The 16,761-nt window shown below is 34.4% G+C and overlaps 1 protein-coding gene across 1 annotated transcript in view; it reads right to left on the bottom strand.

Annotated features, from left to right (window-relative positions):
- The window catches only part of LOC150087822 (uncharacterized), a 316,716-nt gene that overhangs the window by 253,494 nt on the left and 46,461 nt on the right, over window positions 1-16,761 (bottom strand). Inside the window, exon 8 of the mRNA XM_090369929.1 lies at window positions 366-455. Coding sequence (XP_090226055.1) covers window positions 366-455 — 90 coding nt within the window. The remainder of the gene's footprint in view (window positions 1-365; window positions 456-16,761) is intronic.

The following is a 16,761-nucleotide window of genomic DNA, read 5'->3' as shown; positions in this document are numbered from 1 at the left end:
CACATTTTGGAAGCACTTTATACAGGACTTTTATTTAACATTAATTTTGCTATATACTTTGACTGCCATATTTGTAACTTCAAAAATACCCTCAATGAGAGAAGTTTAAGAAATGCTGCTCTGACAAGCTAGACTATATAATGACATCTTGCTTCTAGAGGGGGGGGGGGAAAGCTTTGAAGTCATTATATAATATTCAAAGTACAGTGGCAGTTAAATCAGATGAATCAATTGAATTTTAAAGGCCTGCAGCCTAATAATATCTATGACAAACAAACAGGTATTACTCAATGTTAAGTATTGTTCTGCATTATTCGTTCATTTTAAAATGAAGACAGCAAATGTTTAAAGCCAGTCATCTTTACCTGAATAAACAGATCTTTCTCTTTCACAGCTTCATGTAAGGTCTTGCATTCTTCATTTAGAGGTGATTTATCATTTGATATTTCGTCATCCTAATTAAAAAAAGAAAACAATAATAACAAAAAATATATTTTTCAATTATTATTTTAAAAAATCAATAATTTGTATAAAATGTTTATTCTTAAGTAATTAAGCTGATGAAAGAAACTGGAAATACTAACAACAAATACAGGATATTTCCATGGTAATGATTTTAAGAAGTATACCTGCAAAGAAAAACATACATACAAATGGAACCTTTCCTCTTTTACTATAAAAAGATCCATAGTAAACCAAACTTCACTGGGGAGAAGTCCCACTCCCCCAAACAGCACTGAACTCTCATTTACAGCAAATCTCTTCAAGTTGCTTTTGTATGGCAGAATGAATTTGCTTCCAAGAGGCATATTGTCCTTACTCATGGCAATATATTATCATTCTTACAATCTTTTGATAATACTATCTACCACAGGACAAAGGCGCCTCCATAGCCAGGTGGGAAGGAGCTGCAGTGCGTAGCACACGCTTCTTGATTAGACCGGGGTTCAAGCCCGTTACCACCAAATACGGAGGATGCGGAAAGGTCAGGGAATGACCACCGCGTATCCCAGAGCAATATGGCCTTAGTTGCTAATGCTCCTAAAAACCAAATAACAAACAAACAAACCACAGGACAATATTAAGGAAACTACTCACCAAGATAATAACCGCACAGGTGAGTAACCCATTCAAGATAACTTGAATTTTATCAAGATATATATATATATATATATATATACAGCAGACTCTCAATTAACCAGGACACTTCAAGACTCCAAATTTAAAAAAAAAAAAAAAAAAACACACCCGAAACTTACCACGCACTACTTATGCATGCAGTGCGTGGCAAGTTTCTTCGTTTTTTATCTACCGCCATACTTTTTACATAGGTTGCTGTTACAGTTTTTGATACAGTAAGTTGCCAACTTACGTTACATTGTTTATATATATATATTTTTTTATATGACTGAAGATTTCAGTGACGGGGAGACACATTTCACCATAATAACGTAAAAACCCACAGAATTCCGGTTATCGGTATTATCATAAATGCAATAAGATCGAGTTTACTACCCGTTTATAATGAATTGCACAAAAGCCCAATAACCCGAAAAGTGCAAATTGTTTTTATTGTTTTATGGCAGTGACCGGCAGAAATGTGCTTTAATAAAATGTGAGTTTGTGTGGGGTGATAATAGTGAGTTTTCGCCTTAACCCTGTGAAGTTCTTTCCAGAAAATTTAATTTTGACTTATCATGGTGCCAACTAAGAGAATAAGTGACAGCGGTACTAGTAAATCTATCAAGAAAAGGAAAGCGATCGAGTTGGATCAGAAAATTAAAATAATAAGGATGTATGAAAATGGCCAAACATCAACAAGTATCGCGCGGAATTCAGATTTGTCAGTGGCAACACTGAACACAATAAAGGAGAATGACAGAATATGAGAAGTGGTGAAGCAATTGGCACCAATAAAGTCAACTGTAATAACCAAGGCTACGAAATACGTATCAGTTTTTACATTACAATAACATGCGTTTTTTTTTCTTCCTTTTATGTTTTCTTTTCTTATGTGCTACTCTGGCTACTTCACCGCTGTTCCCACAAAGTTTTTAATTGAAATAATTAAAAATATATAAAACTTTCTTCATTCTTCTGATGATATTATGTGGTTTTTGTAATTTGGGCATATCAGGGATATAGTAGCAATATTTTATTAGTCATTCCCGAGTTAAAATTCGACTTATGTAATAACTCCTGGCACGTATCTCTTACGTATGTCGGGGACTTGCTGTTTTTTTGGACTAACCGGGAATTTATTTTTACCATCTATCCCGGAAAACCAAGAGTCTACTGTGTGTGTGTGTGTGTGTGTGTGTGTGTGTGTGTGTATATATATAGTAGGAATATATAACAGTTAAGAAGCAAAATAAGCAGAAAAAGGGAAATTACAAAAGTTATAGTACGTCTAATGCTCCAAAACACGCAGTGCAGCAGTAGAGAAAGCAAAAGGATATAAATAATGTGTGGTATGTAGAATAAATAAAGTTTCTGTGAAAATGGAAATGAAAAGTATACAAGGTGCAAAAACTAAGAGAAGTTAAAGGGATAGTAGAAAGTGGAAGTGAAGTAGTGGTTAAACAGGTGAAATCATTTGAAAAACCTAGTGTAAAAATGAACTGGAACTGAAGTGGGGGAAATATATATATATATATATATATACGTACATACACAAATAAATAAATAACACTATATTCAGATATGAGAGGGCAATTTTAGCAAGAGGTTGAATCAGGGGATGGCAAATATGCAGAATCTGAATATAGTAGTTGAAAATATGATACATAACCAGGATGAAAATATATCATATTTTCATCTACTATATTCAGATTCTGCATATTTGCCATCCCCTGATTCGACCTCATGCTAAAATTGCCCTCCCATAACTGAATATAGTGTTATTTATTTATTTACTTGTATATATATTTTTTTTTTTTTTTTTTTTTTTCCCCTCAGTCCCAGTATATATATAATTGTTATTTTGGTTTTATTTTATCGTAGTTAGTTTAGTCTCTATTTGTGATATTTCATGTAATTCGGAACTGGCACCTTACGAGGGGGGCACCACTAAATTCTTATGTAATTGGCTCTAAATTTTAAAATTGATTTATTATTTTGAATTGAATTTTCTAAATTATTTGGAGATTTTCTGCTAAAATTTTTAGTCTTGCCTTTTCTTCTCCCTCTATGTTAATTAATCATTATGTTTTATTTATCATTTTTCGCTCAACAGTTTTGCCATGCTACTAGCATTAATTTTGATTTAATATCAGTTATATATATATATACATATATATATTTTTTTCTTTTTACTTTTCAGATATAAATTTTATTAGACTCAAAGATTCAAAACTGAATGCAGCACTCAATAATACAGTACTATAAAGATCTCTAAAAATCTTTAAAGCAGAGATTACTACATAAGCTAGGAAACTATGCCTCCCTAAATTAAATACCACACGTCTCAAACTTCTGAGGGGGAAAAAAAGTGAGCATATATAATTTATATAAAATGCATTTCAAAGCCTATAAACAATGAGTCGCTGTAGTGCAGCTAATGTCATTCACAATGGAAATTATTATGCATCCAAGTTCTTGCAGCATTCATGTTAAGAAAAGAATGTAAACCCTATCCTTAAAATGTCCAAAGATATGAAAATCAAAGAATGCCAAGTGCTTGTTTAAATTATCTTGTCTTGTTTGCAGCTAGCATATTCAAAGTTGTTGTTATTTTGTTTTTAGGAGCATTAGCAACTAAGGCCATATTGCTCTGGGGATATGCGGTGGTCATTCCCTGACCTTTCCGCATCCTCCATATTTGGTGGTCATGGGCTCGAACTCCGGTCTAATCAAGAAGAGTGTGCTACGCACTACTGCTCCTGCTCACCTGGCTACGGAGGCACCCATATTCAAAGAGTCAAAATTCTGTAAAATAGAGTGAAATGAAATAAAATGATAATTCTAGACATTTGCCTCTCTTACTTAGGAAACCCTGATTAGTGTGAAAGCCAAAAGCAATAAAATCTAATAAAACACTAGCCAAATAAATTCCCTAAAAATTACATAAAACGGGATTTTTTCTAAGAGGGCTTTATCTTATCAAAAGCCACCACAACATAGCAACACCTCATTAACCTCTACACCCTGTCATAGGATGTAGGATTAATGCAAGGAAAGGAGATTTTCATATGCCACTACAGATTAATGAAATATTCAGAAACCTGTTAAAATGTTCTAACCTCTGTTATTAGTTACCCAGAAAACACCAAAGAGCACAAACTGAAAACATGGGTTTTGAATGAAAGAATTGACACGAGCCTATGCTAAGTGAGCTTAAATATTCAGCAAGCACTGTAAAAGAGAATAAGAAAGGAGGGAGCCATTCTAAAATATGGGATATGTTAAACCAAAGAAATTTATAAAAAAAAATAAAAATAAAAAAATTACATATGTAACCTGGTTAATATTATAAAGTTTAATAAAATCTAATTTATTTAAACTAATGTTACATCTGATATAAATTTTTAAATTGTCCTACAATAAATGAAAAAGATATAGTAGTAATAGTAATCAAAAAACATGTATATGGAAGCCACAGGCTTTTGCTGCACTGAGCAAAAAAAAAAAAAAAACTTTAAACAAGTAAACTGGAAAGAGACAAATTCCCTTCAATAAATGCCAGGAAACGAATATACACAAAAATACACAATGAATAATTAAAACATATGTATTTTCATTAATGAAGGTTAATGTTAATTTGCAGTAAACAAACAGCTACATGCTAATGTCCTGGCAGTAACTATACAAAGTGTTCAGTTTAACAACACAGTCAGTGAAATCATGATGATTATATTATATAAATCAGAATTAATTATGCTCACTATTACATTAAAAATTTGCAAACTTAAAATGTTTACATACACAGTCACACAAACCACGAGTGACACTGGATATCTTCATACTCATTGTGATTTAAGCAATTTTACGACAGATTTTAGCGGCATCTTGTGTTTAGTTTACGTGCACTTTAGAGCAATAGTTAGGCAACAATAGCCTGAGTGAACCACACTGCAGTTCGCTTCCTAGGGCATGCATCAGCTGTCAGCCTTTCAAGATCATTTCCAATATTCAATAAGCCTTCAATTTATTCCAGTACCTGGGATGATATAAACCTATCTCTGTTCTCAAGTCTGCTGGTTTCATTCACAAGGATTTCATGCTTCTTAAGGATGGTGGTGGTGGTGGTGGGACATGCCACTCAAGCAGCTGCCAGAGGATGGTAATGACATCACACCAGTCAACATTTTTACTGGTACTATCAGTCATTTCAGACATAACAGTAATTTCATTTATGATGTAAACAGTGCCCTAGGTTATATTTAATCACACTATCCTTGTACCCAGAGGGCCTGAGATTATTAGTTATCCCTTAAGTTCCCCCAAAGAATTAATACTAGGAGTGGAAGTTTATAATGCAACTGCCAACAGAGAATTTTTCTTAAACCTTTTTTATAACGTCAAATACATATCCAGAAAAAGTGTTGCAAAAACAAATTCTTAGAGAAGCACAAACTTCTTTTTTTTCTTTTATTCTACATACAACATGTTTTCTATTTGATATCAATTTTTGCAACCTACAATACAGCTGCCAATAGATAAATTTCCTTGAAGTTTTGTTAGTAGATACACCTAAACAGAGAATGTATTCTTTTTTTTCAAAAAAAAAAAAAAGTTATGAGAAGCATACACATATTCTTTGCATGTAAACAAAAGTGGTCAAGAAATTTCAATTTAACACCAATTTTCAGAATAATAAAAATAAATTTTCTTTTTACTCCAGGACAACCACACAGTTAGAAGAGTTCACAAAATAAAGAGAATACATGAATAGCACCATACTTAGTATTTATGGGAGCTTGAACCATGGTAAAAGCACACATACATATGTACCCTTTTACTTCACCACTCAGAAACAGCCTAGAAGTTTATAACGTATCCTTATCCTAGAAGTTTATAACGTGGCTACCAATAGATTTTTCTTAAAATTTTGTTACTAGATCGAATATACATCAAGGAAAGGTGTGCGGTAGCCGTATAAAAACAATTCAATGTGAGTAATACAAACTTTCTTTTATCCAGTGCACAATATGGTGTTTCCTGTTTAACACTAGTTTTGCAATTTATAATGCAGCTACAAATAGATGAACTTCCTGAAATCTTGTTAGTATATGTAACATATAATGAAGGAAGATATACAATTTTATTTTCAAAAACAATTCACTGTGAGGGGTGCACACTTTTTTCTTTGCATACAAAGAAACAGTTATAGTCTATTTTATGTTCCCAATGCAAACATGTGAAAGCATGCAGCTGCATTTGTTGAGAGAATCAGCTACATCATACCTTACCATATACATTTGAATAATCCAACAAACATGGTAGCTCATTTCCAAAGTGAGGCTTAACAGAGTAAACTTACACTTATTTTTATCAGGGAATAAAACTGAAAAGGCTTAGTAGCAGTTCATACTTGATCCTGCATATTTTCTGTCTGCAAGATTAACTAAGATTTCAGGAATTTTCAACAGACAAATCAAAGAAGATACTTTCCTTGAAAGCTGTGTGGACAGCACAGATTAAAAGGACAAACCTGCTGATTTTTGCTGGATCTCTAAGAACCTCATGTGTTCCTCCCAGGTGCAAGATGAGTGCAACTCATTTTCAATCTCACAAGCATAACACTGGTTTACAGTGTATTTGGGGTTTGAGTAAAAGTTGTTATTTGGTTTTTAGGAGCATTAGCAACTAAGGCCATATTGCTCAGGGATATGCGGTGGTCATTCCCTGACCTTTCCACATCCTCCATATTTGGTGGTGACAGGCTCAAACCCCGGTCTAATCAATTGAGTAAAAGTATGTGGCAGTTATTTATGCATGTTTACTGATTACTAAACCGAAGTCCGTTTGTTTCTATCACGTAAAGATTTTTCACAATTCATTAACAAAATATTACCCAGGTATTATACGCAAATGTGTACATAACTATAGTTTCTGCAATGGTTTACAAGTTTTATACCCCTATATTCGTAATCAGTATTAAATATTTGCCTCAAATAAAACAGATTGTGCATGTTTAACCCGTAACTACACACACTGCAAGGTCATACTGTAAAGTAGCCGACCTTGACCCAGGAAGGTAGACGGCCCCCACCCCACTCTTCCGGCCCATCTGTGATTCCCAGAATTTTATTTTCCGAGTGGAGTCTGGGAGCCTCCTGTTTGTAGTTAAGGGTTAAACTTGTCTGAGCATGCACTCACTCCCTTATGTGGTCACAGTACTCCTGTAAAAACCGTTGTGAGCTCTCATTGTGTTAGATTTCTTTTAGTATGCCAACCAGAAAGTGTATAAACAGTCCCGACATATTTTGTTACATATGTGGTTGGTTTTGTTCCTGTAAAGCAGAGGCAAAATATTACCGATTTTGTAAAAAAAATCTTATTATGCATATTTTGACATAAAACTAGGAGATCAGAATAAATTGTGGGTACCGCATAAAGTATGCCATACATGTGTCGAACATCTTAGAAAATGGAGTCAAGGAAAAAAAGGTGTGCTTGCCATTTGCTAGTCCTATGGTGTGGCACGAGCCCGTAAGCCATGACGAATTTTACTTTTGTGTATGTGACGTTAAAGGTTACAATTCAAAAAATAAAAAGGACATCAAATATCCAGATTTACCGTCGGCCATAAGACCAGTTCCGCATGGACCTGATCTGCCTGTAAAACTTCTGCCTGTAAAATATTTTAACGCCACAGCAATTCACACAAGTCGAACTGAACGATTTAGTAAGGGACTTAGGTCTTCCAAAGTATGTTGCTGAAATTCTGGGATTCAGACTTCAAGCGAAGAACTTAATTGCTCCAGGCACATCATTTTCCTGGTACAGAAATCATGAAAGGGAGTTTATACAGTATTTTTCACAAGAAGGTCCTCTCGTATATTGCAGTGATATCGCTGGTTTAATAAGTGCCTTAGGAGCTCCATTATATGTTCCTAGTGAATGGAGACTATTTATAGACTCTTCTAAGACTAATTTAAAAGGTGTTCTCTTGTATAATGGAGATAAGTACACATCTGTGCCAGTTGCTCATTCAGTCTACTTAAAAGAAACTTATGACAATCTAAAATTGCTTCTGTAGAAAATTAAATATCAAGATCACGAATGGCAACTAAGTGGAGACTTAAAAGTGTTATGTATGTTGTTGGGGCAACAGGGTGGGTACACTAAAATGCCATGCTTTATTTGTGAATGGGATATCAGAGCTAAAGCGCTGCATTAGACAAAGAAGCAATGGCCTCGGAGGCACAATCTTACACCGGGGTCAAAATATATTGTGCACGAAAGTTTGGTGAAGCCAGATAAAATAATTTTACCTCCACTGCATATCAAGATAGGCATAATGAAGCAATTTGTTAAAGCACTGAATAAGGATGGCAACTGCTTTAAGTACCTTTGCAGTAAATTTCCCAGTTTATCTGACTCAAAACTTAAGGAGGGTATCTTAACTGGTCCCCAAATTAAAAAATTGGTTTTAGACGGTCAATTTGAAACTACTATGACTGATGTTGAAAGGGAAGCCTGGATTGCTTTTAAAAGTGTAATGGAAAACTTTCTAGGAAATCATAATCACAGGATTATGAGAAAATTGTTCAAAATATGCTCGAAAAGCTTTGCAATTCAAGTTCCAATATGAGCATCAAAATTCATTTTTTGCATCCCCATCTTGATTTTTTCCCCGAAAATGTTGCACAGGTGAGCGAAGAAACAAGGGGAGAGATTCCTTCAGGACATAAAGGAAATGGAGCAGAGGTACCAAGGAAGGTGACAAGCATGATGGCCGACTACTGCTGGTGCTTAAAAAGAGAGAAACCTGGCACTGTACATAAAAGAAAAATGATTAAACCTTCTTTTCAAACAAAGAGATGAAGGTCTGATTAATGAAAGTTTCAGAATTTTTATTAATACTTGTTAGTATTTACGTATTTTTTGATATATGAAAATGTAATACTATCAATTTGTCACTACTAAATACAATAAAGTTATACACTTTCGTAAAAAATAATACTTTTTTATTTCTTAAATTGTGATGTATCTGGATGTGATATGAAAAAATCTAAGTCATATTTGAAATCACAGCAACATATTTCGACAGTAGGACTTATTGAAATTCAAACCCCATTGAACAAACTTAAATTTGTAAACTAGCATTAACCTTTCTGCATTTTTGTCTGTTAGCAGAAACCCATATTTGTGAATTAAGCAGGCTGTTTCATTTTGTGCAGTTTATTGAGGATTTAATATAAGGGGATAATCACCTCCTTATCCCTGCTAGAAAAATTCCTATATATCATTGACAAGACACTATGAGCTACCCTTGCAGACCGTCTGCACTGCTCAGAAAACTTCATATCTGCCTGCACAATTACCCCCACGTCCTTTTCGTTCTCTACCACTGTCAGTGTAATACCACAGAGTTGATATGTCACTCTGGGGTTGCTGTTTCCCATATGTAGTACTTTATATTTGTCAATGTTAAACTTCATTTGCCACCTCTTAAGCCCATCTGCTCAACTTTTCTAGATCCTGTTGCAGCAGCATACTGTCATTAGTGTCCTTAACAACCCGATATGAAGGTTGGCAGGGTACTGCAAGACTATATCAACTAGTAACAATAAAGATTAATTATTGTTACTGATACATTCTTACAAAACATGGGACAGTACTTATGACAGTTAACTGATAAGTACTAGCCAGCATTTTATTGAACACAAGTACCAGAATAGTTCACAAATTGCTGAAAAAGCACTGTCCACTTAAAATAATAAGGTAGATATATGTTTGCATGCCAGATATATTAACATCTTAGTGAATGATGAACATGTATCATATTGTCCGGTATCACGTAGCAGTAAATGAAACATCCTGCAATCAATGTTACATTCTTTCACTCAATTTTCCCAACTGAATAAAACTACTGGTCCAAAATTCTCTGAACCAAACTGAACTTCTGTGAACTAAAATTCCTAAGTTAAATATGCAAAAATTGGCAAAATGAGTTATGTAAAAATGAATGAAACATAAATATAAAAGTATTCACTTTGTTTTTATAACTTTTAAATATAACTGAAAAGGTTTGGATTTGAATAAATTTCTAGATTTTTTTACTTTTTTATTTATATTTTATTATGCCTATATTCCTCTTTTTAATAAGGAATCAAAATTATTTCAGAGCTGCATCCATTAATATTAATTTACAAAATATATTTTTATAGATAATTTTTCTTGCATGAAGAAGTTGTTTGTTTGTTGTTGTTATTTGGTTTTTAGGAGCATTAGCAACTAAGGCCATATTGCTCGGGATATGCGGTGGTCATTCCCTGACCTTTCCGCATCCTCCGTATTTGGTGGTGACGGGCTTGAACCCCGAGTCTAATCAAGAAGCATGTGCTACGCACTGCTGCTCCTTCCCACCTGGCTACGGAGGCGCCATGAAGAAGTGTTGAAACACAATAGCATATTAGTGATAATACACGAATCAATCCTGTTAATGTAATATACGTAAGTCATCTTAATATTCTTTAACATAAAATTCTGTGAAAGGCTAATGGGCACATTTTACAAGTAGAGCCATGTTCAATTAAAAACATGAGATACTGGTTTCTTAAATAAGAAGAAATATCAGCTATGTTTGGAGTTTATTGTTTAATCAATAAAAATGAGATAAGTATCACCAGAATTCATACAATTATTGGCAATTTCCCCAGAGCTGTATAAACTACTAAAAAGAAACCTTATTATTTCTATTTCTTAGGATCATAATCAAGCTAATTATGCAGATCAAGGTATTTTTGTTTTTTTTGAAAATGAAATGCATTTATCTTTTGAATGTAAAAATTATCTGATAACAGCTGTATAATTCAGGAACTTCTGTGTGTGTGTGTGTGTGTATCATTCACACTGATCCAGTCTGACAAGATTTTCAACATTGGTAAACTGAAATTCATTATTAAAATTTCCCATAGTGCCAATTTTGTGCTGCATTTCAGAAAGCTCACCTGTGATAATGTTTAAATTAAGCAGAAAGAGGCTATTCTTTAATCCTTTCCTGTGTCGCTCCACATTAATACAATTATAAATAAAATAAAAAAATGACCAGGAATGGCCATTTACAGTCAGAAGAGTTTACCACTGCAATTTAAAAAAAAAAAAAATGTATTTCTAAAATCATATTTTAGAGTGAAACACTTTTGCAACAGAAATTAGTCATTTCCTTTCCTTTGGTAGCAACCAATTAGTTGAGCAAAATGTACAACACAATATACAAATACAAACTATTTGAGTTTGTATTTGTATTCTGAACTTGTATTTGTATTCTACTACTGAACTATTCCTGCAGTTATTAAAAAAAAAAAAAAAAGATTACCAACAGCAAATTCTAAATGAGAAATATAAAGGGAAGTAATCAAAGAAGCTACTATCCATTTCATACCAACTAAGAAATACTGTTCAAGGTTGAGGCCTAAATGAATGTCAGATGGACTAATGAGACTCGTGGCAGAGAAGAAAAATGCAACGGGACACAAATTCTCGGGAGATGCAGATGCCTATGGTAGATATAAGATAGTCTGTAATCAAGTCACAAAAGACATTAGGCAAGCAACAGCAGATTACAAGAAATCTTTGTCAAGGATGCAAAGAAAAATAGTAAAGACTTCTTTACTTATGTAAACTCTAGAAGGAAGGGAATGAATCACATTGGTCCACTTGACATTGACGGTTCAATTGTTGATGAACCTGCTGAGGTAGCTGAGAAACTTTTTTCGCATCTACATTCACACATGAGGAATGTCTGAAGGAAAGTGGAGGCCAGAAGCTTGTCAAACTCTGGCAGGGAGCTAAATGATTTTGTAATAAGTAAGAGCAAAGCAGAGGAGATATTGTTGAAATTGGACATAAAAAAAGGCACTTGGGGTGGATGGGATCTATCCAGTTATATTTAAGGAAGCAGCAAAGGAAGTAAGCAAACCCTTAGCCATAATTATGAAAGCTTCCTTGAACTTAGGGAAGGTCCCATGGACAGGAGATGTACAAATGTGTCCCAAATTCACAAAGTGGAATCAAAGGGCAACATGAGTAATTACAGAACTGTTAGTTCAACTTCTGTTCCAGGGAAAATAATGAAGTCACTGGTTACAGAAGCAATGCAGGATTATCTATACAAGACTACAGTTATAGTTCAGACAGAGCATGGGTTTGTTAAGGGGAAGCCATGTCTGACAAATTTGATTGGATACTATGATGTGGTCACAAAGGAACTGAATGCAAAAAATAATTTTCATATCATCTACTTGGATTTTAGGAAAGCTTTTCATACTGTTACACATGGAAGACTACTGTACAAATTGGAGCAGTATGGTATTAATAACAAGTTGTTACAATGGATAAAAGGATGGTCGAGTGGGAGAAGACAGAGAGTGATAATCAATGGACACTGATCTTCGAGGATTAATGTTATTCGTGGAGTCCCCCAGGGTTCAGTGTTGGGCCCATTGTCATTTTCTGTATTTATCATTTATGTTGATGAAGGTATATCATGGTTAATATCTAAGTTTGCAGATGATACAAAGTTTGGCAATGAAGTTTTCTGAGCAGTGCAGACAGGCTGCAAGAGTAGCTCATGGTGTCTTGTCAATGATATACAGGAATTTTGCTAGCAGGGATAAGAAGGCGACTGTCCCTTTGTATAAGGCAATGGTCAGGAGTACTGTATATAGGTCTGGAGGCCTCATTTTAGGAAGGATGTAGAGCTGCTGGAATGAGTATAGAGAAGGGCAACGAGATTAGTGAGTGGAACAAAGGGTTGCTGTTACCAAGAAAGGCTTAAGTTCTGCAAATTGCAGTGTCTGGAGACTAGGCACCTGCAAGGTGATCTCATTGAGGTGTATAAGGCTTTGTATGGTTTTAGCACCCTCAATTCTAATGGGATTCTTCCTCTTGCTAAGATTACTCACCTGAGGGGACATAAATTCAAATTGATGAAAGACAATTGTAGAACAGATGTGTGGAAGTTTGCCTTTAGCCAGCAGATGGCTGATAATTGAAACAAACTTACATCTGTTGTAGTGGAGGTCAACAATTTAAATTCAAGACAGAACTAGACAAACATCTGGAGTGAATAGATGGGTGAATTGGGAAGGGATTGTTTTTTTTTTTTTTTTTTGTTGATGCTGTATACACTTGCTTTCTTGCATTATATGCCTGTACTAATGCTAATAACCCTTTTGATTTTAACACAAATACAGTTCATGCTGCTTATTGTGATCACAGATAATGTTATCATTCATAATGTTAATAACGAATGATAACATTAACATATCCTGATAAGCAGTTCATAATGTTATCATTTCACAACGTTCTGATCAGACATATATGAATATGTAGAAAAAACAACATTTATGGGAATCAGTGCTTCAGTTTATATTGTCACTTTTTTTGCCTTTTGCTGTTTATGCATGTGCAGCAGAAGTCAATACATAACATCATCCCAATTTGTCCTTGAACTTCAACATGTTGCTTGTCTATTTACTGCTGTTGCTTCATACATTGTATCGCTGTTGGTGTTGTTATTCTGTGAAAGAAAGTACTGTATCTGTACTCCTCCTAAAAATGACTGTTTTATGGCATTAACCCTTTTCTAATTCTTAATTGTAATATTTTCTGTACTTGTTTTCAATGGTTTGTATAAATTTCAAGAGACATCATGACAGTTTTTAATGACTACTTTCTCAAAGAAAGTTTTTTTTTTTTTTTTTGGCTAATGTTGTATAAGCTTGCTTTCTTGCATCATGTGCCTCTACTAGTGCTAATGCTAAATTTGCACAATAAAGTAAGCTCAGAAAGCATCAGGCAAAAAAAAAAAAAAAAATCCTTCTCCTAATAATTTATCTAGTTGTTCCTTGAATTTATTCAAGCTTCCACTTCCATGACAGATGGAAGTTTGTTCCAACAATCAAACACCTGCTGGCTGAAGGCAAAGTTCCACACATCTATCCTGCAATCATCCTTCCTCACAAAGTGCACAGTCATGTTAAAGTATTTTATATTACTTGATTTTAGTGTTTTCTTTCTGTCCACTTCCACCTTTTTTATGTATACATTTTCACTGTGCATCAATAAATAGCACTGAACAACTGCATTCTTGTTTCTTGATCACAATAAGCAGTGCTCACTATTTATTTTTGCCACTTTCATGCATGAAGTATGGCAAACGTGTTTGTATCCAATGGATACACAGGTATTCACTGGATAGATCTTATCTTCAATCTCACTTGCAAATAAGTGGACGAACTCAGTATATTGAATTACAGTAAACTCTTAAATCCCCAGCACCCTTAAGTATTGAGAGGTGTGGGTTTTTAAATTTGTATACTTAGTGGTTGAGTAGGTTCAGACTAGCATATTTCAATAAATATTAAGTGCAAACTAAACTTATTTATATCTGTAAGCATTTATAATGACTATTTTGTCTTTTTCATCTGTTTTTGTGGCCAGTAGGAATTAACATGCATGGATAACAACACAATGGTCTTAGTTCTCACAGCACAACAAACTTGCCTTTGTAACAAATTGTCTGGTATTGCACTTTCAACAGATAGCATTACCATATTACAACTCTGAAAACTGATTATATACAGTGCATGGCAGCTAAATGAATTTCTTTACAATTAATCTTGCCTTTGTGTTGCCGTTAGAGATCACCTGCTGTCCAATGGGGCCCAGATAATCCTGAAATAGGCTTTCATAGTGGTTTGATTTTTAAAACAAATGGCTAATTAACCTTTTGGCGAGACTATCTATTAGAAAGCACTGCAATCCCAGAGCAACTTCTTGAAAATGCATGTTTGTTCTGCTGTGAGAATTAAGACCATTGCATGATGAATGAAGTTTAAATCCAGATGGCTACAAAAACAGAGTAAAGGATAAGGTGGTCCTACAAACATTCTATAAAGAAAGAAATGTTGCCCATTTTTGCATGGATTCTTAAAATTAAATGTGATCATTGATACAAGTGCCAAATGGCTTTCTTAATATTTCTGGAATTGTAAAATGTGTCAAATTTTAAACAACACCAGATTGTAAAGTGCTGAATTTTCAACACTTTACTGCATTACATTCTTGGTTACACACAATCATACCCAAAATTACGTGGGCATCTATAATCTTGTTCATAACTGCCTAAAATTGTTTGGTGTGCATTGATCACTATTGATTGCAATGCTATCTTGAGTAAATGTGCACTCAGAGCATTATGAAAATTCTGTTCTGGGGATGCAGTTAGTATTCAATTCCTTTTTGTGGATGATAACAAACTTTCCCAATAGGATCAGTTAGTTCATGAATTCTGAAATGCAAGATATCCCAAAGAATGCAGTAGTCTTCCAGATTTCCAAGACTAATACAGATAAAATTTCAAGATTAATAGGGACATTAATAAGATTAATGTTAGTGTAATCCTTTATTCATAGTATGAAATTTATATGATTTTCATAGGTTAATGAAAGATTACAAAAAAGTTCTTTTTCCAGTACAACTGCTAGATAAAAGGAGTTTACACTAATTATTTTGACAATGAATACAACTCTTTTTAATTATAATACAACTAAATATGGTTACAACTGGATATAAACATATTAGCATTAGCCAAAAAAAAAAAAAAAAAAAAAAAAAAACTCTTCCCATTTCGCCCATCCATTCACTCCAAATGTTTGTCTAGGTCTGCCTTGAACTTATTTAAGTTGCTAACCTCCACTACAACAGATGGAAGTTTGTTCCAACTATCAACCACCTGCTGGCTAAAGGCAAATTTCCATACATCTATTCTACAATTGTCTTTCCTCAATTTGAATTTATGCTCCCTCAGGTGAGTAATCTGAGGAAGAGGAAGAATCCCATTAGAATTGAGTGTGCTCAATCCATTCAAGCCTTATACACCTCAATTAGATCACCTCACAGGTGCCTAGTCTCGAGAAGCTGCAATTTGCAGAACTTAAGCCTTTCTTGGTAACACCAACCTTTTGTTCCGCTCAATCTCAGTGCCCTTCTCTATACTCATTCCAGCAGCTCTACATTGGTCCTAAAATGAGGCCTCCAGACAAGGGGACAATCACCCCTTTATCCCTGCTAGCAAAATTCTTGTATATCATTGACAAGACATCATGAGCTACTCTTGCAGCCTTTTTTGCACTGTTCAGAGAACTTCATATCTGATTGCACAATTACCCCAGATCCTTTTCATTCTCCACTACCCTGAGTGTAGTACCACCCAGCTGATATGGTACTCTGGGGTTACTGCTACCCATATGCAGTATTTTACATTTGTCAAAGTTAAACTTCAGTTGCCACCTCTCAGCCCATCTGCTCAACTTTTACAGATCCTGTTGCAGTAGCATACTATCATTACTGTCATTAACAACCCTGCCAACCTTTCCATTGATAACCTCTCTCTGTCTTCTCCCACTCAACCATCCTTTTATCCATTGTAGCAACCTGCCCCTAATGCCATGCTGCTCCAATTTGTACAATAGTCTTCCATGTACCACAGTATCAGAAGCTTTCCTAAAATCCAAGTATATGATATAAAAATTATTCTTTGCATCCAATTCCTTTGTGACTACATCATAGTATCCAATCAAATTT

Source organism: Mastigoproctus giganteus, chromosome 3 (genome assembly GCF_048544385.1).
Source record: "Mastigoproctus giganteus isolate SK-2022 chromosome 3, ASM4854438v1, whole genome shotgun sequence".
Lineage (NCBI taxonomy): Eukaryota > Metazoa > Arthropoda > Arachnida > Uropygi > Thelyphonidae > Mastigoproctus > Mastigoproctus giganteus.
This window is presented reverse-complemented; position numbering and strand designations above follow the sequence as displayed.